The 21,831-nt window shown below is 38.9% G+C and overlaps 1 protein-coding gene and 1 long non-coding RNA gene across 2 annotated transcripts in view; one reads left to right on the top strand and one right to left on the bottom strand.

Moving 5' to 3' along the window:
* Positions 1 to 8,637, bottom strand: part of LOC121739648 — a 14,827-nt gene extending 6,190 nt beyond the window's left edge. The window contains exon 1 of the long non-coding RNA XR_006037482.1: positions 8,624 to 8,637. This is a non-coding gene — a long non-coding RNA (uncharacterized LOC121739648). The remainder of the gene's footprint in view (positions 1 to 8,623) is intronic.
* Positions 1 to 21,831, top strand: part of LOC121739639 (NAD kinase 2, mitochondrial) — a 24,809-nt gene extending 2,978 nt beyond the window's left edge. Inside the window, exons 2-11 of the mRNA XM_042132146.1 lie at positions 6,865 to 6,985; positions 8,114 to 8,278; positions 10,354 to 10,455; positions 11,912 to 12,020; positions 13,079 to 13,188; positions 14,972 to 15,086; positions 15,794 to 15,927; positions 17,175 to 17,314; positions 17,662 to 17,787; positions 21,004 to 21,831. Of these exons, the coding sequence (XP_041988080.1) occupies positions 6,865 to 6,985; positions 8,114 to 8,278; positions 10,354 to 10,455; positions 11,912 to 12,020; positions 13,079 to 13,188; positions 14,972 to 15,086; positions 15,794 to 15,927; positions 17,175 to 17,314; positions 17,662 to 17,787; positions 21,004 to 21,122 (1,241 nt within the window). The 3' untranslated portion in view covers positions 21,123 to 21,831. The remainder of the gene's footprint in view (positions 1 to 6,864; positions 6,986 to 8,113; positions 8,279 to 10,353; positions 10,456 to 11,911; positions 12,021 to 13,078; positions 13,189 to 14,971; positions 15,087 to 15,793; positions 15,928 to 17,174; positions 17,315 to 17,661; positions 17,788 to 21,003) is intronic.

Below are 21,831 nucleotides of genomic sequence, written 5' to 3'. Positions count from 1 at the left end.
GGCATTTGATCGAGTCTGGCACAAAGGATTAGGTACTCGCAAAAATAAAAAGACTCTTACCGCACTCCTTGTTTCACATTATAAAGTCCTACTTGAGCGATAGACTATTTCAGGTCAAACAAAGAAAAGCTAGATCATCGCTGTACCCAATAAGAGCTGGAGTCCCACAAGGCTCTGTTCTAGGCCCTGTGTTGTATAACTTCTACACATCCGATATTCCCACCGTTGCCGACGTGAGTGTTGCGACATACGCTGATGATATTGCTTACCTGGCTGTTGATAATGACCATGAAAAAGCCAGTGAAAAACTCCAGCATGTCCTAAACTTAGTCTCCTCATGGTTCCAAAAGTGGCGCATTCGAGCTAGCGCCCTCAAATCAAATCACATCACCTTTACCCTAAGAAGAGGTACCTGTCCCCCAGTATACCTAGAGAATAGTGCTCTACCTCAGACAGACTGTGTAAAGTACCTGGGTTTTCATCTGGACCGACGAATCACATGGAAAAATCATAATAAAGCAAAGCGAGATCAAATCAACCTTAAGTTCCGCAACCTGAACTGGCTGTTAGGAAGAAAATCAGCACTTTCCCTAGAGAACAAACTCTTAATTTATAACACCACATTAAAGCCTATTTGGACATATGGAATTCCAATATGTGGAGTTGCCTGTAAAAGCAATATCATGTGCCTCCAAAGAGTGCAAAATAATATTTTAAGGAACATAGCCAAAGCTCCATGGTTTACTAGAACCAGCGAAGTACATGAGTACCTAAATGTACCAACTGTGGCCACTGAGATTGAACGCTATAAAAATCAGCACGCTATACGCCTTACTAATTATGTAAACCCCCTTGCCCAGGAACTGCTCGACTCCCGCAACGTGGTTAAAACATTGAAAAGAAACCACTTATTTCACTGATTAGAGTATGAAGCACTGGCTTCAGATCCTCTTAAACGCCATTCAATCATTCAAAACATCTAATCATAGTCTGGCGACTGATTGTAGATCGAATACAAGGGAAAAAAAATATATAATGCGTGTGCAATTTCGACAGTGTGCCAATCTTAACAAGCTTTTATCTACATATTACATACATAATTACAATAATCAACATAATAACGCCTCCGTGGTCTAGTGGTATAGAGCGCGGCTCTTGACTCGGGAGGTCGTGGGTTCGATTCCCGCGTTGGAAACATGTTATTTCCAAGTTTGGTTAGGACAATACAGGCTGATCACCTGATGTCTGACAAGTAAGATGATCCATGCGTCGGATGGGCATGTAAAAAGTCGGTCCTGCGCCTGATCTCTCGCCAGTCGTGTCGGTCTTCCGTCCCACTGGGTTATGAGAGTAAAGGAATAGAGAGTGCTCTTGTGTACTGCGCACATACTTGGGCACTATAAAAATAACTAGTAAAAATAAGTGATCACCACATCATGAAGTCAAACCCCTCCGATCAATTTTAGCTAGTCCGTCAACTGCCTAGGCATTAATTTCCTTGATGGTACATTTTGCAGTCATCTGGTCGAATCTGCTTTTGATTGAATGACTGCAGAATTCATTGAATAGAAAACCATATTTTAATTTAATGACTTAAGGCCAACTCATGAAATTGTTGACTGTAAATTATATGGTTTCATACAATGAATTTGCTAGTAATTCAAGCAAATAGCAGATTCAACCAGAGTACTGCGTCATCTATACTTATAAGTAATTATCTTGCTGGGAAATTCTTAACGATCCATTTAACTTTGTAAATAATTAGGTTAAAATTTAAATAATAGGTACCCAGTAAATGTAGGATAGCGGCCACGCGAAATACATGCGCCAACAATGAGATTATGTAACCACGGAACGAGTCGCGAATTTTATCAGCTGATTAGTAATATGACGTTACTGTTATCTGACATACTCCTCATTAATTTTGACTAATGGAATAAGGAAGTGTTATTTGCATTGTATATATTGTATTTTAATGTGCCTACTATAAAATATTATTGTTTATTTATTCAAACACACAAATTTTCATTACAAGTTTATCTTAATGCAATAGGGTCTTTAAAGAATAAGGGGCCTAATATTCCCACCACTGTTACACTATGATTATGATGTATTGAGCAAAATGTAAAAAAAAAAAATGGTTGTCCTTTCCAAACCTTTATTGTGTGATGACAATTTTCACAACCAAGGGAAAGAAAAGATAGTGAGGACTGAGGTCTAGGCAACCCACCCTGGGTTATAGACTATAACCCAGGGTGGGTTCCCTAGACCTCATAACATATAGTAAGTATTTGCAATAATACAGGGTAAACCTTTTCTTATTTATAAGTATGTAAAGCCATTCTACATAATATAATAACCCATCCCCCATAACAATTGATAATTTATTGTTTCAGCGATTCCCAGGATCGAGGTAATAATATTATGATAGCACGGTATGGACGTAAAGTCCTTTTCAGGCTGGCGTCAGCTATCAGAAATACAGTATTTTTAGAGACACAATATGCATACGCCTACAGACAGGAATCAGACATCAAAACAAGCGATCAAAACATGTCCAGTTATTATCAGAACCCCCGAGTCCCGACCTTTGATAAATTTCGTTCTCGTAACTGCTTATTGCTGGTTCAGTGACAGTCAACAGTGGAATTGTCCGCTCCAGTGAGCTGTGAGGGCCAGTATTGCTGATATCGCGTCCACAAATAAAACACGTTACTTAGTACAAAATATTAAATAGTGGATGTCCCGCGCGGCTTCGCCCGCGTAAATTAGGAATTTCACAGAAACCGTACTATTTTCGAATAAAAATAGCTATAAATACTCCTTTCACGTGGTCTACTCTATATAAGTGCCAAATATTGCTATAACAATTGCTCCAGTTTTCCCCGTTTTTACTACATTTTCCTGAGTTTCTTCGGTCGTATTAGTCTTAGCGTGATAATATAATATAATATAGCCTATAGCCTTACTCGATAAATGAGATATCTAACACTGAAATAAGTTTTAAAATTGAACCTGTAGTTCCTGAGATTAGCGCATTCAAGCAAACATACTCTTCAGGTTTATAATATTAAGTATAGATTTTTTTAAATTATTGCTTGACAAACTCGAGCCTCGATCTAAAAGACTATGAAAAGGCTCATAATCATGGGACGATGCATGGTATAATATTATGGTAGTGATGATGATGATGAATGTAATTTGCATAGTAGCATATGTATTCCGTTCTTAAGAGGATACCACAGCGGCTAGAGAAATGAAAAAAAAGTACGTGTAATATCTATAGCTGTCTCCCTTACCTCAAGCCTATACCGCAGAACGCGATAGAGACAACTGCAGAAAATCCAGAAAATCAACGATTCGTTGTCCCCTGATTCCTTCTCCAAAACTTAACCGATTTAAGTACTTTTTTCATTAAAGATTAAAAAAAGGCTTGAGCTGTGTTCCTATGTTTTGCTTTTTTTGTATAATCTATCCAAATCTGTTTTCTGGACGTTTGAACACAGTGGAAAATCTGGCCATTTTTTTGGGTTTTTGAACGTTCATATCTTATTTAATAATTAAATTATGAAAAAAAAGAAAACATAGGGACATTGTATTAGTGGCCGTAGATATTCAGGAAAAAAATTATAACTCTACTAGCATTATCCAGGGAGGAAACAGGGGACAACGTTTGTATGGAAAAAATGGCGGTGTGGAATCCTCTTAAAACAACGCCGAAACTCCCAAACTTGTATCTATAAAGAATCAGGAGTTCTCTCGGCACCTTCCGAACCACGGTATACCAGGTTTTCCCATAAATTTTGAGGAGTTCCCTCGATTACTTATGGATCCTTCATCAGATCACCACTTTTGTGAATATAATACCAAATTGGGATGATACAAACATACCTACCAAAAGAAAAATTTTGAAAATCGGTTAAAATTGTAGCCTATGTGTTATTCTGATGTATAAGCTATATTATTGTAAAGTTTCATTAAAATCCGTTCTGTAGTTTTTGCGTGAAAGAGTAACAAACATCCATACATCCACACATCCATACATCCAAACAAGCTTTCGCCTTTATAATATTAGTAGGATGTAATACTAAGTTTATACCCACAGCCTCGAGCAGAATTTCTATCTCTCGACATTATTCCGAGTTAGTTAAAAATCTATATTTTTGTACATATTGGGTACAAAAAATCTATGTACCTACTTCAAATACATTTTTTTAAATATTCTGAACTTTACCTTCTATTCTTAATTTAAACAATGATATAAAATAATTTAAAATTTGTATTTAAATTATGAATTAAAATAACTTTTTTAATGAGTACACTTAATTTCAATAAAAATACAAATTTTCATTAAGTACCAACCATAAATTAAGCCAAAATAAAAAAATACTTTAATATTTTATTTCTCGAACATTCTCCATAAAGTTATCGGGGTTCGTGGTAAAGAATTTAAATTATAAATAAAACTCATTGACATAATGATAACACGCAAGAACACGCCCCTCATTAATTACTGTAGTAATAAATGTACTTGATTGATGATTGCTACACTATGATTTCAAATTTACAAATCTTCTATTTCTGTCATATTAATACCATACCTCTACTTACTACGGTACCTTTTGGAGATTTAGATGTACACAACATTACTCTGCAATAACCTAGGTCTTAGATAGTTAAAAAATTAAACTAAAGGCCTTCAAACCTTCTACTGCCGATGCCGCACTCAAAGACGAACATTAATGGCCGTGTTCGTCGGCGTATTTTTGGACAAACCTTTTATTGCGCATGTCCAAAAGATGTCATGGCAACGCCATAACAAGTTGCTGGTCAAGACGTAAACAACGTCTTAATTTGTTTATAAGTACATGATTAAAATAATAGAAGCTAAACATAAATACATAAGCCTAAACACGGACAGCCTAAATTGTCTAACAGCCGCACAAATAATTTATTTAACACTATGATAGTGTTTGATTATTTTATTTTGGAAAATATGGACATGGATCACTTGGAAATTTTTTAAAATTTAATTGTTTTTTTTTAATGAAATAAGAGGGCAAACGAGCAAACGGGTCACCTGAAGGAAAGCAACTTCCGTCACCCATGGACACTCGTAGCATCAGAAGAGATGCAGGTGCGTTGCCGGCCTTTTAAAAGGGAATAGGGTAACAGGGGAGGGTAGAGATGGGAAGGGAAGGGAATAGGGGAAGGTAGAGAAGAGCATAGGGTAGGGGATTGGCCTCCGGTAAACTCACTCACTCGGTGAAACACAGCGCAAGCGCTGTTTCACGCCGGTTTTCTGTGAGAGCATGGTATTTCTCCGGTCATGCCGGCCCATTCGTGCCGAAGCATGGCTCTCCCACTGGTTTGTTCATTGCAAAGCCACCAACAAATTGCAATTGGGTTAAATGTCAAGTCGTAAACAGTTAATTGAATCAGGCGTTACTTTGCGGAAATCCATAGTTTAAATTTAGTTTGTTATTATTTTTAGCAATATTCCGCGAAAACAACTTCCACCTTTAAGTAAATGAGTGAGTTTACGCATTTTTTTTTTTAAAGTCGTAAACAGTTGTCGTTGCCATGGCATGACATGATTTGGACATGCGCAATAACTGCAGCGAATGCGCTAAAAATTACGCCGACGAACACGGCCAATGAAATGAATATTTTGACATAAGCCACATTATCTGTCAAACTCTTTATATTAAATTAAAGTTTAATCATCATTAAATGTCTCTGAGCGGCAGGTAAAGATTTAAAAGAGCGTTTTTTTAAATGACCTAGCTATTATGCTCATATTACCATAGCTACAGTATAAACTCTGATTTTGATGATCTTTCTCCTGTTTTGTGTCCGTTTCAATAGAAATGATTGAAAGAGCTGTGGCAAATGATTCTCTATGTCATATATTTTAATATTACTATGTTCTCTATTAATAGCTAAACTACTGCCTAATGAAACGCATTTCTCTAAGTAAATATTGGCATCATATTGTATTTATAGATAAGATAAGGTTTTTGATAAAAAATGTAAACAAAGAAAGTAGGCCACCTCATTGACACAATACTTTTAGGAGTTTTAGGTACCATCTTTTACGCGGTGCTCCGACGACGAAATATCACCAGAACATGTATTTAATATTATAATCTGGGTGCACGGGAGTGCCCCCGCCAAGATGAGCCAAGCGTAGCGCGCATGGGCACTACCTACCTTTTCTCGATGCGTTTCGTCGTATTTTTGCACCCTCGTAACTTTGGTTCGGATAATGCCAGATAGTTGAAATTTTGCAGATATAATGGCATGAGTATAATAATTAAATGCGCAAAGTTTGAATATTGTTACTATTATACTTTAGATTTTATAGGTGTCCAAAAACCCACATTTCTGGCACTGACTCACCGATCATCAAAATTGTTAGGGTACTTCCTGAAGTCTGAGAAAGCTGAAATTTGGTATGTAACCTACTATTAGTACAGAAACAACAAAAAAATTATCAAACCCAACCCAACCTATCCCATCCCCTTGATATAGAGGGGGGATGTTAGTATGAGATATCCCCGTTTCTTAAGCTAGATACAAAATAAAAACTGACCTACTGGTTGTATAAGAATTAGATCCAGAGAAGTGGAAAACTTTGGGGAGCACTATGTGCTATGGCCAGATGTGGGCTGTGGTGGGACAGCATAGCTTTAAAAAAATAAAGCTTCATCGCGTGTATTCCTTTTTTAAAGCATTTCTTGATCATTTCTTACTTAAAAGTATATTTTCAGTTTCTGAACCGTTTTGGGATATTCTATCTATTCGAGAACCTTCCCTTAGAAGTCAATTGCCTTCAAAGACTAACCACATCGTTATTTTCAGGTCTCCGTCACAAAGAGCTATGCGAGCAGGGCTACGCCAGCCGCAAGCACTCGCACGAGCCGCGCCTGAAGATGCAGAAGTGTCTCATCGTCTCCAAGGTGACCAGATACGAGTATGAGAAGTGAGTATGGGCCATTCAATTGTCGTTTATCATAAACTAGAAAACTGCCAGTTATCATAAACTCCCTCACTCATCAAAAGTCCCGCGCGGTTCCGTCCGCGTAATTCTTTACCCGCGTTTACGATACTGTACATTTCCCGCAAAAGCGTAGTCTGTGTTTTTCACCGTGGTCTACTCTACATCTGCGCCGTTACGTAAAAATCGCTCCAGTAGTTCGTCAGATTAGCGCTTTTAAGGCGAGGCCGTTTCGCGGATTCTGGGAAAAGACTGATTTTTAAGCTTCCAGTCTGAAGAAATTATGTGGAATTCTCTTACACCAAAATTGATGTAGACTCAAAAAGGAAGAAAGAAACAAAATAACCGAACAAAATATTGAAAAATGGCATTTCATTCTGTAAAAAATCTTGAATTTCACCATAAAAATACACTTCAAATTAGAGCATCTCGTAATTTTCAATGACAACGATATAATTTTTTTTATAAAAAGGATAGTTTTTTTATAATTCTAACAAAATAATCGAATAGTTTTTTAATAAATGATTCGGCCATTAAAAAATAAAATAAAATGTATAATTTTCTCCTATTTCGCCCTAACAAAGACGCGGCGAGCGTCGTAAGTCGTGACTCGTAACCGCCACTGTACTAGGCGCGCTGATATTTAATGTTATTTTAATGTCTTTTACGTCGATATTCGAACTGACAGACATCGATCTGCTAATTTTAGGGACTACCTGGCCTTAAGCAAACACTTAAACTTTATAGTAGGTAGAGAATAGAGATATGATTGAGTCACTAATTTTTTTTCTATATTTGCCAATTTTATAGTAGATACTGCGATTTACTTCATTCTTTTGCTCTTAAACTTTCTGAAAAAAAAAACGCCGAAAACGCTGTAAAATTCTCCAGAATGAGGGATGTTTGGCGCTATGTAGCCAGAGGGTTCGTGTCACTTGTCGTGTCAAACAGCTGTCATATGTCACGAAATAGCTTTCACATATTGTCTCCAAATGATATAACTCGATAAGTCCTTTAAGCCACTCTGACATTGGCAACTCACCGAGGCGGCCATTTTTAAAAGAAGAAGAAGAACCCCTAACGAAAATACTTAATCGAAAACCCTCATTTCAGACACAGCCACGACAACATATCAGACGGCGAGCTGGAGAAGGTTCTGCGCATGCGCGGCTCGGACTACGAGGCCATGATCGCGACGCACCGGGAACAGAAAGCCTTCGAGGAGGGCGTCGCCAGCAGCCTCAAGAATATGGGCATTGAGGTGGAGATGGCTAGCAGGTAGGTCATCTCTTTACGGCTGTTTATCTGAACACCGGTACCATTGCACAACCCAATATTTACCCGGTCGGGACGTATAGGTGGAAGAATAAGCCGGTTTTATGGTCACAGCACACATATCAACTCGGAAAGGGATCGTCACCGTATCGCCTTCGCCTCGCCGTCAACCAGGCGTCAACGTAACGTACGCACGTATTAACAAAGCGTATCAGTAGCGCCTGTACGTAAACTCGCTTACGGCTAGGCGACGCCTCGCTTACGACTCGCCGACCGCCGTCCCCTTCCGAGGCGAGACGATTACGTTACGGTTCCGCTTAGTGTGCGTTGCACTAGGGAGTTTCATACAAACAATACTGAACGGCTCGAGGCGATACTGTGCCGATCCCTTTCCGAGTTGATATGTGTACTGTGACCTTTAGCACCACCAGCGGTCTGGGCGAGATTCCTTCGTCGCCCAGGTTGCGGGTAGTGTGTGGGGGCTTACGGCGCCCTGGGCGGTCGCCCAACGCCGCTACTGGGTGGGAGCTGTCCTTTTGTTAGTTATAGGTACGCAATTATTCTGCTCTACCGTCCACTACTTTTGACGTTTTTTGCTAAAAAAACAAAGGTATACGCCATATCTTTGACTGCACATTGGACAAACAACGTTATCCGTGTTATTAATTACCCTTGTCGGAAATGTATAAAGATGCCTAGATGTGCAAACGCATAAGCGCAGCACAATCGGACCTCCGCGATGTTTTATCGCGATAAGATAATATAGGTAGTTTGTTGTTGTCGTTCACCGCAAAACAAGTGACGCACTGTCATTACTGGAGGCCAAATATCACTATCGAACGATGTCCTTTATCGACTACGGAATCGTAGGTCGCGGTGTTTTCCGTGCGTTTCAGTAAACAAGTTGTTTTTAATGGAAAACAATAATAGTTGAAGTTTCGTTTGATAAATAATCATTTTAATCCAGATCTGTTGGATTAGCAAATAGGTTCAAATCAATGTTGTTGCTGTCTTATGTGGCCGTTATTCTCTGTTCATGTGCTGTAGCCTGTTCATCACAACGCACCAGCAGGCTTACCTACACCTAGCATAGTCACTATAGAAACGGTTTCTTTCTACGGAAGAATAGACAAAGTGACAGTTAGATAATGGAAATCCGCCGATTCTTTCCCATTTCTACTGTTGTTATGCTAAGCGTGCAGATATTCTATTAGTAGGTACTATCTGTCGGCTGGGTATGACACATTACACAACACAACCAGATTACATAGTTCTGCCATCTGCCTATGAATCTTGTCTAACCCCCTTAAATAATAAACGTTGTATAAGCTTTGAATACTTATATGTACAGTGTTTCGTTCCTGTCACACAAGTGACATTTTTAATTGGATTGAAGAAGACAAAACACTGTATAACTATTGAAAGCTTTTATTAGTAAGCGTTTATTAGTAAGAGGGTTTTATTAGTAAGGGAGCTTTATTAGTAAGTATAGTCTGTCAAAAAAGTGAAGAAATTAAAAAGTGGCAACATCGTAGTGTCATCCGTTTCAAACCAATGTAAGAAATAAAATAAAACTAAAAATTAAAAAAAACCCCCGCCAAACAACTTTAAAAAGTAATGAAATAATATATTTTACTGACTTTAAGTTTAAATAATTCCTAAGTGTAAAGTGATATTTTAGACCATAATTGTTGTCACGGTGTGTCGGGGAACCGCCAACAGTGTCTTTTGCATTTTGTATCGCCATGTCACTGATTGTCTCGATTCGGTTCGCTATGAACTGACCCTTAAACTATAATGTTATGTGAAATCAAACATCTACATTAGCGGTCCCCCATAGCGGCTTTCCATCAGGTGACCCGTTTGCTCGTTTGCCCCCTTATTTCATAAGAAAAAAAGGTTTGACACTGCGATGTTGACACTTTTTAATTTCTTTACTTTTTTGACAGACTATGTATATGTAACAAATAACAATCCAGTTGACTGTGCAAAAGAATCTTTATGACATAAGGACCACTCTTATGAAAAGGTAAAATAACTCTTAACGCACTCTACATACAGACTATTTTGTCCGGCAGGCTGACGTACAACGACGAGCTGATCGACTGGTGCGACCTGGTGGTGCCGTGCGGCGGCGACGGCACCTTCCTGCTCGCCGCATCCCGCGTACGAGACGCCAAGTGAGTACATATAGAACCATCGAAGATATTGATTCATAGGCAGTTGACGGACCTACGTCATTTGGCCGGAATATGTAATTTCAATGTTAGTTGTGATCAGTTCTGTCGGCTGGGTATGAGTTATGATGACATACAGCGCTTACACGGCACGCGTCGGCGGCAATCGACGGCAGACGACGGCACGTGTCGGCGGCAGTCGACGGCAGTCGGCGGCACGTGTCGGCGGCAGTCGACGGCAGCCGCCGACAGTTTATCACGCTTGCAGTTGTGACGTACCACGTAAAGGTAAGCGTCCACAGGTCCGTATTGTACGCAACGGACGTTGTGCATCAAACGGATATTTTTTTTACAGTACGTCCACTTTATCGGCAGCGTACGGATTACCGACTAGCCAGTAAAGTTTATCTTCAAATTAGTCTAAACAAAGTTCCTAAGTCAAAATTTCTGCTTTCGTCTTTTCCATCTACACCCCCCTTTAGAGCATTAATTTACTATGCTAGTCGGTAATTCGTACGCTGCCAATTCAGAGGACGTACTGTGAAAAAATTATCCGTTTGATGCGAGCCGTCCGTTGCGTACGATACCGACCTGTGGACGCTTACCTTTTGGCGGTACGTCACAACTGGGGGCCTACCACCACCTTTAAGCGACACCGTTTGACAGATAAACAATATTACTTTAAAGTCAAGCTAGCGATCTTAAAAAAAGTTGATATTTCACAGTGGATTTAACAATGTTTTGCATTTTTTACTGTTTTAAAAAAAAAGTGAGTACGGTAATCTACGAATAATAAAAACTAGTAATTGTAATCTTACGACAAAATGTTCTGGAAACATTATAGTTTTAGGGAAGGTCGTGGTAGGCCTCCTGCATGCGTCGTAAACTGTCAACGGCTGCCGTCGGCTGCCGTCGACTGCCGCCGACACGTGCCGTCGACTGCCACCGACACGTGCCGCCGACTGTGGTCGACTGCCGCCGACACGTGCCGTTCGTCTGTAAGAGCGCATAACGAGACCAAATTACATAGGTCCGCCATCTGCATTTGAATGAACTTCTCTGAACTACAATACCAACTCGTCACTACGTCTATCCAGAGGATATTGTGTACTCCATTGTTTCATGTTACCGTAATATTTTATGCTCATATGTGATATGTGCTACTTTTGTACATATTGTCTTATCTGTTAGAACATGTGCTTGAAGATTTGCTCAAAAACATCGTGTAATTAATGGACGAGTATAGAAATCCTTCAAACCTTCGTGACGTCACAAGTCAAAAAAATTCTGACTTGTGACGTCACGACTTTGTACGTGTAATATATTCCCGCACTGATATCACGCTATACATATCTGCAAACATGAGATGGCAATGCGCGAGTAAAAAACACAAGCTGCCATTTGCGAATAAAACGTGCTTTGCGACACCATTTTAAATCTTCTCTGTTTTTTTTTTCAGCAAGCCAGTGATAGGGTTCAACAGCGCGCCGCACAAGTCCATCGGGCGGCTGTGCCTGCCCACCTGGTGCTCCAACGACGTGAAGGGCGCGTTACAGGCGCTCAAGGAGGTACGCCCGAGCGTAGTTCTGGATTTCACCGCTGTGGCGCTAGTGTTGATAGTTCTAAAAACGTCTACAGTGGCGCTTATGCCGTTGCGAATATTACTAGACGTGATAATTATATGCAATGTGTGATTTCCAATTGAAGCACGAGAGCGCGCATTATGCGGCATAATGCTCAACGTTGGGTATTTCAATTACTGCTATGGTACACAATTCGCACAATCAAACAAATTAAACAATAGAACACTTCGTCAACATGGGCTACAGAGTCGCATCATGCTCTGCAACTGAAAAACGCACAATGACATCCAAATAATGTTACATATAGTCAGTGTGGCAAACCGCGCCACCTCGGCAAGTGCGCCATATAGCTATAATTCCGTACTGCCGATTGAAAATCTCTAATCAGCAGTATAAAACAGCTATGGCGCGCTTGGCGGGGTGGCGCGCTTTGCCACACGCACTATACTATATTTCGGAGCATGCTACCGGAATGGCGTCATGAGCACTGGGCAATGTACTGGGATATATTTCGGAACGCACCTTTAGGCTCAACTCACACCGAAATGGCAGCGCCGGCTGCCGCGACACTTTCCAAGTTTCTCAAGCGATACTATGTATTACAATAATGAAGATAAAGTTTAAAATCATATGCCACTGAAAATGCTCGCGGCTGCGCTGACATTTCGGTGTTTTTTTTTTTAATGAAATAAGAGGGCAAACGAGCAAACGGGTCACCAGATGGAAAGCAACTTCCGTCGCCCATGGACACTCGCAGCATCAGAAGAGCTGCAGGCGCGTTGCCGGCCTTTTAAGAGGGAATAGGGTAATAGGGAAGGGTAGGGAAGGGAAGGGAATAGGGGAGGGTAGGGGATTATGCCTCCGGTAAACTCACTCACTCGGCGTGAAACAGCGCAAGCGCTGTTTCACGCCGGTTTTCTGTGAGAACGTGGTATTTCTCCGGTCGAGCCGGCCCATTCGTGCCGAAGCATGGCTCTCCCACGTATAAATCGTGTGATTTGAGCCTTACTATGACAGTTGTATTTGAGCGGGTAGTATTGCAGGGCAGGTTCAGATGGATGCGGCGGTCGCGCGTGCGCACCACCGTCACCTCCGAGCCCTCGCTGCTCGACACCATCACGCCCATAGACCTGCACACGCTGCACTACTCCAGGTATTGACAATGTCAAAATATAAACAAAACAAGTGCATACTATGCACATAAAACTACGGTTATTTCTCTTTATCTTTGCAAAATAATAAGTAAATAGATTAATGTAGTTTGACACATTTTTACTGACTTGTATTATCTTTCTACATACATGTGGAGGCTTGTCATTAGCTATTTGTTTATCTAAATTCTACGAATAATAAAAACTAAGGAAGAGTAACTCCGTCAAAAAAAGTGCACCAAAAGGCTACAAAATGTGACCCGAATACATGCATATTTATGCATGTGTTCGGTACACATTTTTCGTGTATATATACTCGAGTGACATTCAACCAGGTTGACATGACAATTTTGTCAAACTCATTTTACAATTTGTTTACATAGGTTTGTTTACTTACTTTTTAAGTGGCTTTTTACAATATTTTTGTTGTTAAAATGCCTAAATGTCCTGTGAAATGGTGTAGAAGTCATACAGATACGACTTTTAATACAGTTTTTTTTCGAAAGGGTCTAAGCTACTGGTCTGGTTAAGACCATTTTTAATACAGGAATAACCTTTCATATGTAAGTGAATTGTTTAAATTAAGCTGGTATCTTTGTGTTTGTCTTATTAAATTTACATGTTATCCTAAAAGTTTAATAATCAAAAAATAATATAATTACAAAATTTTTACAAAGTCGCCATGGACAGTGTTATGCAAGATGTAACAATTTAATCATAAACGCAAATTTTAGGGTCTGGCTGACATTATACTAAATGCGTTATAAGATAATATGGGTATTCTCATATTTCTTGCTACGGATTTTTTTAAAACAAAACAAAAAAAACATACTGAAATAAATTACGTTCAATCGACAAAAACAAATAAGTATTTCCTTTAATATTCTAAATAAACAAAAATAAAAAGTGCTAACTGTTATTAAAATATTATATTAATTGTGAGTTAGGTACAAAATTACTAGTACAAAATTTACGTACCTAAGTTTTTAATTTCAATTCTGTAATAATTTTGCACATAGATTTTTGTAATCTGAAAACGTCTTCTCTAGGTGCTCGGACAGTTTTAGATTCGCCCGAGTCGTACAAGGTTTGTTTATAATTTATTACACGTAAATTATAATTATTGTCGATGTCTTAAGTATCAGAGGAAAATATTTGATTTTAAAATAATAATTACGTGCTCGTTTCTTCGTGATAGTAGATATGTGCTTGGTGTATACTGCATAATACTATCCGCTTTTGACAATTATTTGTTTCATAACTATGACAATGACAATAACCGCGCAGGCTGTCGTCCGGCGCGCAATATTATGATACGTTACCTGGGATACGACCTTGGCGAAAATCTGAATTGTCATATTTTAGTGTTCAAAAAGGAGCCAAATTTAAAACGGTTTAAGTATGGGAGTTACGTTTCCTTAGTTTTTATTATTCGTAGTCTAAATTATTGTATTAGTTATTTCAGTTATCACTTATCAGTCTGTAAGTCTTCTGAATATAAAATAAAATAAATAAAATCGTGTACGGTTTCGATTTTTTTTTACAGTTTTTCTCTGCCCAGTGACACAAACCGGTCACTGGCGCCAAAACTTGCTGAACACTCAGTAATAGAGACCGCTCGTTGTAACATCTGAAATAGTATTATATAATGCAGTTGACAAGGAAATACCTAAATGTCTGTTTTTATGCTTAAACCTCTGAACCCATTTCGTTTTCGTACGGTATTTGAAAATGTGTGCAACTGAGTTACGGTAACATGTAGTAATTTAATTTCATAATTTTCAGGTATCCGCCAGTATCGAACCCGCTCGATAGCCAAGAAGCGAGGACACAGAATTTCACAAAAGAGTCCAGCTCTACGCTCGCAACTAAAGCGTTGCCATTTCTAGCACTTAATGAGGTAAGAATTGTACGCGATTCCGCGATTTAGAATAACCGTACACGGTTATTACTTTTCTATTGGGCAAAACGCAAGTATCAAGACGTCTCCCGGTCGCGTCATCTGGCAACACAGGAATGCTAGCAACACCGGAACTTCACTTCTGTCTTCACAACCCCTCCCTGCAGGGATTTCACACAGGCTTGTCTGTATCTTATATTTTACACAGGCTTGTCTGTATCTTATATTTTACACAGGCTTGTCTGTATCTTATATTTTACATCTAACTTCTTATACAGTCCACAAGTTTCAAGTAATAACACAAACAGAAGTAATCAAAATACGGAAAACCAGCAAGATTTTTCTGACGTCGTGATCATATATTTCCAATGGTTTAACTGACAATATAAAAACTTAATAATTTTAGTAAGTGAGTATAGCTTGGATCAGGGAAATATTACAAAGTATGATACTGTATTTCTTAAATGCTACAAACCTATGAAAAACCTAAAACCTTGAATTGTCAGTAATTAAAAATAAATCATTCAATAAACATTTGTTTAAGCTTTAATAGGACGCATTACCTACACAGCAAAATATGAAGAGGTAATTGTCGTTATTATGCCACAAGTTGCGTCATGCGACAACATGTATATTTTATGTAGAAGGCTGTAGGCGCTACAAACACAATAAACAAACATCCGCATGTAATGTCAGTTCGATGACAGGTGTTCATAGGCGAGAGCGTGACGTCACGAGTGTCGCTGCTGCGGCTGCAGATCGACAACGGCAAGTGGACGCACACCAAGAGCTCCGGCCTGTGCGTCACCACCGGCACCGGCAGCACGTCGTGGCATTACAGGTGAGAGAGAGAGAGAGAGATAGAAGGAAAGAGTACTGAATTATAGATGAACACCAGCTGTCCCGGCAAACATTGTTTTGCCATATAAAGTATTTAGCCGATATTATTTTATTGAAGTGACTAAATAAGTATGTCACCATGACAACGTCCATCGCTATCGCGTCGCACAAACAATGGTCGCCGTCAGTCTCGAGTTGTAATAATTTACTATTATTTATTCAACAAATGCACTTGTCAATATAAAAATTAAAAATTGCCGATTCTCAGACCTGAATATGCATATAAAATTTGGTAAAAATCAGTAAAGCCGTTTCGGAGGAGTACGGTAACTAACACTGTGATATGAGAAGAGGTAAATGTGTATAGTCTGTCAAGAAAGTGAAGAAATTAAAAAGTGGCAACATCGTAGTGTTATCCCTTTTTTCTTAGATTGCTTTGAAAGGGATGACCCTTTCAAAGCAATCTAAGAAAAAAGGGATAACACTACGATGTTGCCACTTTTTAATTAATTCACTTTCTTGATGTATACGTAGCAGCGCTGAAAGAGCAAAACATTTTTAGTGATTTATATGGGCATGCCTCAGTGTCATAAATTTTTCCATACAAAGATAAAAAAGTTACTATTTCAACGCTACTACTTTCACTGCGAACTACCCATACACACCCTAAAGTATTATCACTCAGTTTTGTTACACTCTTTAGATTAACATGAGACAAACATACATGGCGTTTCAGGATTCTAGAATCGATCATACAATTAACACACAATATAATTACATGAACATTGGATTAATTTACATGGACGACGCACGCAAATACGTTCACGCAATCGTGGCATCTCAAAATTCAGAAAGTGGTTACGGTCGCGCGAGCAACGTATCTACGTGCGTGTACGTAAAAGTAAACGCACGAGCGTACACTTGCGTTAAACATGCGGTCCGTCACATTTTACGTACCATCGTCGATCAGAGAAGTGAATCACAGGTAAATGACGGACCTAAGTTGTTTGGTCGGGTTATGTCAAGTCAATGTTAGTAAATTGCTACTATTCAAAATCAAACTCAAATTAATATTTATTTCTAAATAGTAATTTGAGCCCAACAAAGTTAACACTTTGATGGGCTTAACTTAAAGTAGCCAAATTTCGTTTGATCGTTTTGTGGGTAAATTATGTAATAATTATTTACTTAGTTCATTTAATCTGTTTAAACTTCGCTCTAATTCCACATAAAACCTTCCATTTTTAGTATAAACTGTCTGCGGACGCACTCGGTGCTGGACCTCATGCGGACGCTGAAGGAGGAGTTCGGCGTCAACATGGACGTGACGCTGGAGAAGGCGCGCGAGGTCGCCGAGAGATACAACCAGAAACTCATGTTCCCGCCGGGTAATGATAATTTTTTATGATAACTATTCTTGAAACAGTTTTGACTATACCAACAACTGTAAGACGAGTCTCAAAACGTAGTTTTTACTAAACTTTGCTCCCAGAAAGTTTAATTAATATTTTGGTTAACAATGAAAAATACCCTTCCATTTCCCTTCTAGAACTTGCATACTGTCATTATTATGTAGTACCTAACTACTTAACTAGTAATCGTCATGATTATAAACTTTAAAAGTTGTGTTCCTAAGTTCTTAAATCTAATAGTATTGCCAAATGGTGACCAAAAGGATTTGACCTCATTCATATTTGCTACCAAGACTTGGTTTTAATCGCTCTTTTTTTTCCAGAGAGCAACCAGATGGCGTACTCTGTGCGCGAGTACATCACGTTCGAGGAGTGGCCGGCGCCGCGCGGGCTGCGGGGCCGAGACCGCGCCGACAGCGTGCGCGTGCGCTCGCACTGCGCCGACGCCGGTACGTACACGCCCGCACACACGCACGCACTACGTATACGCCGTGCGTGCGAGCTTAAAAGAATTACAACAAGCTAGATAGTACATACTGAATTTCCCTAATTGCACAAGAATCGTGCTATGATCAGCCCATCCTTATGACTCAAAATACGAGTATTTATACCAAATTTCATCAAAATTGGTTCACAATTTAAAGCGTGACAGGTACTCGATAGGTACACTTTCATATTTTTAATATCAGTATGCCGTATGGATGTTTGGAGGAAGTGCGGGATATTTTTAACCGACTTCCAAAAAGGAGGAGGTTATATGTTCGGCTGTGTTTTTTTTTTTATTTGTGTATGTTCAACGATTACTTCGCCGTTCGTGAACCGATTTTCGAAATTTTTGTTTTGTTGTATTAGGTTTCACTCCAATTTGGTACCATGTTCACAAAAGTGGTGACCTGATGATGGGATCCATGAGTAATCGAGGTAACTCCTCGAAATTTATATGGAAACATATGGTGATTTTGGTTTTATAAGAAGCATCCTAAGCATATGCTACCAAAACGCAAGATTTTGCACCGAGGTATACTATGGTTCCGAAGATACTAACAGAACTCCGGATTCCTTATAAATACAAGTTTGGGGGCTTAGGCGCTGTTTTAAGAACTGAAAGCATATGCCACTATGCAAATTACATTCATCATCATCATCATCATTACCACGTCATTGTCACCAATGTCACCAAAATTAAACATAACAAATTCAGCCTTAACTCCAGAGCGTAAGGCACACATTTGACATTACTTCTGAGAAGTAAGCTGCTTCGATAAAGTAACATGCATGTCTCACTTCCATACAAAGTAATACAAACTGCGCGAAATTGCCGAGATATTATTTACCTACTATTCTGGAAAACAACCTAATTTCAACCTTATGCATTGCGTTTAGCGTTCATTAGTACAATAACTGTCTGCCGTCTCGCTTTAATCTGTCAAGCGAGCGGCGCGGGGCCGGGCGCGCACTAGCGGCCGGGCCGCGGCGGCCATCGAGATAGTCATATGGCGGCTCTCGACATAGGCGAACGCGTTGACCAACGCGTCTGCAGACGCGTTGGCCCAATGTGTAGAACGGGCGTTCGCGCGTTGGCCGTAGGTATTTAGACGTTGGCCGACGCGTCTGCGAGCTTGCCGCGCGGGTCGGAAATGTCGGCAAAAGATCAAAGGACATTTGTCGCAAGCTTCGCGCTCCATCCACACATAGGCCGCGCGATCAGTTTGCCCGGAGTTATAATTATGATAATTATTATAATATGTAATAATTTTTGTATGTAATAATTTAATAAATAAAAAGTAGGTAATAAAATAATTACTTATATTATAAAATATTATGTAAAAGTGAGTTTATTTCTTTGTTTGTTACGTTTTCTCGCCTTTTATTTATTTATTTCGAGAATACTCTTTAAAAACTTTTTCTTGTCCACATTTACAAAGTAATTATAAGCTGTGAATAAATAAACAGCTGCAGCTGTTAGCGACTAAACATCCATTTTGAATCCGTCCGCACATTGGCGCGATCCAAAGCATACTGAACGACCTTCCTATGTGTGGATTACTCACAAACGCCGTTGCAAGCGCACTGCCAACGCGTCTGCAGACGCGTTGGCCAACGCGTTCGCCTATGTCGAGAGCCGCCAATAGATACCTTAGTATGCAACCGCCCGCGCCATAGACCACACGCACCTGGGGCATAATTCTCAGGATGTGAGAAAAGTTCATCTTCGAATAAAATACCGAATTATGAGATTTTTACGAGCGAAACACAGTTTGTGTATTCTCAAAACTTCACATTCAAATATTTCGTGCAAAGATCGCTCGAGTCGAACGAGTGGGACCGGTTATAGATGTCCGAATTCGTACACCACATGTGGCCGCTTGGGAGTTGAAGCGTTCGAGACCGGTTTCCTGCACGATATAATTTGTTGCTAATAGTTTGTGTATTCTCAAAACACTCGAAATATTTCATGTAAAGATCGCTCGAGTCATACAACTTACAAGTGCTAGGGACCGGTAGATGTCCGAATTCGTACACAAATTCACCTCCTATTGGTGGATATGTAGCAAAGTAGTTGTCAAATTAGTAATTACGAACAAATATTCATGCTTGTGTTTCTTTTACGATATAATTCCCTACTTATAAGTTAATGTGTTTAAAAGAAACTATAATTTCGTTAATTTAGAGTAGCTTGTACAAATGTATATTCTGTGGAGTTGCTGAATTAGACTATTAAAATTTTATCAGAACTTTTGTTCTATTATGTAGTTTATATACGTTTTAGGATAATTACGTTTATTAATTATAATAAACGTAATTATCCTAAAACGTACTAATGGGAACTAATTTTTTGAGCGGTTATTTAAATATTTGAGATGTTATTAAAAAAATATTGAGCAGTTTTTTAATTTTATGGCGGTTGATTAATTATTGCGACTGTAAAACATGGACAGTAATAAAAAAAAATTGGGCAGTCCAATAACTGAATAAGAGATAAAAATGATGGAATGAGCGGTTCGGTTACCGTAGCGGGGGGACGGGGGCGCGCAGCCCGAAAGCCGAAAGCCCCCCGGAAGGGGGGTTCGGGGGGCGAAGTACCTTATAATATTAATATTTAATACAATAAATAAGTACATCTTCTTATCTTCATAAATTATTTAAAATTCTCGTGTCCTTACTCCTCCGAAACGGTTTTACTGATTATACTCCCATTAATCCTTGGATTCTTGGAAATCTATGGTTATTCTATTGTGTCTCGCTCACCGGTGAGCTTGTAATAAGATACGTAGAATAATATAGTGTATTAATTATTCTACGTATAGTACGCGATAGTTTACTAGGTAACTAAAAAGAGTGAAATTATTATTTTTAACAAAAAATTAAAACCGACTTCCTTCGATCTGGTACCGACTTCAAAATGATGAAGATTGAGTACAGAAATAGTTGAGTTTTAGCCGAATACGGAAAAAGGCACTATTAGATAGGAAAAATTATTTAATACTTTTTAGTTCATAATATTATAAGGATGTTATTATTGTTTTTACCTTGGAAGTCGGTTTTAATTTTTTGTTAATGCGTTAGCAATATTATCATCAGATTATATTATGTTCAAACTTCGAAATCGTCGTACTAATACATTTGTATACATAGATTCGTACTAATTTCACAAAATATTTCAGGTCTAGTCATAGACGGAAGTGTTTCGTTTCCCTTCAACGACGGCACGGAGGCCCTGCTAGAGATTCACCCTGAGGACTCTCTCATGACCGTGCAAATGGACGACGCGCTGCCCTACTGAAGTGTGACGTCAGCATGCTCGACGACGTCACATGGGCGATGGCCCATAGTTCAGTGACCCCTTGTGATATTCGCAATATTTACCTATAGTCACGTTTCAAATTATATCGAGATTAAAATAGAGGGCAAATGTAAGTGCTACTTCATATTGGAATTTAATCTTATCTGGTGATACCACGTCGATGGATCAATTGCGCTGTAGCGTAATTTGTTACGGAACAAATAATTGCTATATTATTATTAATCATAAGTTAATTGCAGAACATTATTTATATCAAATTACTGTCATTTAATTTTAAGAATTTTGTTTTTTTTTATGTTGTTGATATGAATGACAAACGTTTTCTACTTACTGCATAAAGTAGACGAATAATTTTAAGCCAGTTTAATAATTGCTATCCAGGTTGTTACATGAAGCATGAACAGAATTGAAAATCGTCAATAAAAGTCCTTTCACATTATTTTAAAACTTTACTATTGTAATATTATAGACCAGGGGTCACCAAATAGCGGACCGCCGACCCATTGTGTGCAGACCAAGCACTTGCTTGCAGCAATTACACTCCAAACATCAGAGAGATAATTAGCTACAAACACTTTTCTCATTGTATGTAAATATGTAAATAAATACCTTTATAAATTCCGCAATTACCTATGTTAATGTTTTTTTTTTTTATGTGTAGACTGCGAAGGTCATTTCATTTCTTAAT

This window comes from Aricia agestis, chromosome 2, assembly GCF_905147365.1.
Source record: "Aricia agestis chromosome 2, ilAriAges1.1, whole genome shotgun sequence".
Taxonomy (NCBI): Eukaryota; Metazoa; Arthropoda; class Insecta; order Lepidoptera; family Lycaenidae; genus Aricia; species Aricia agestis.
This window is presented reverse-complemented; position numbering and strand designations above follow the sequence as displayed.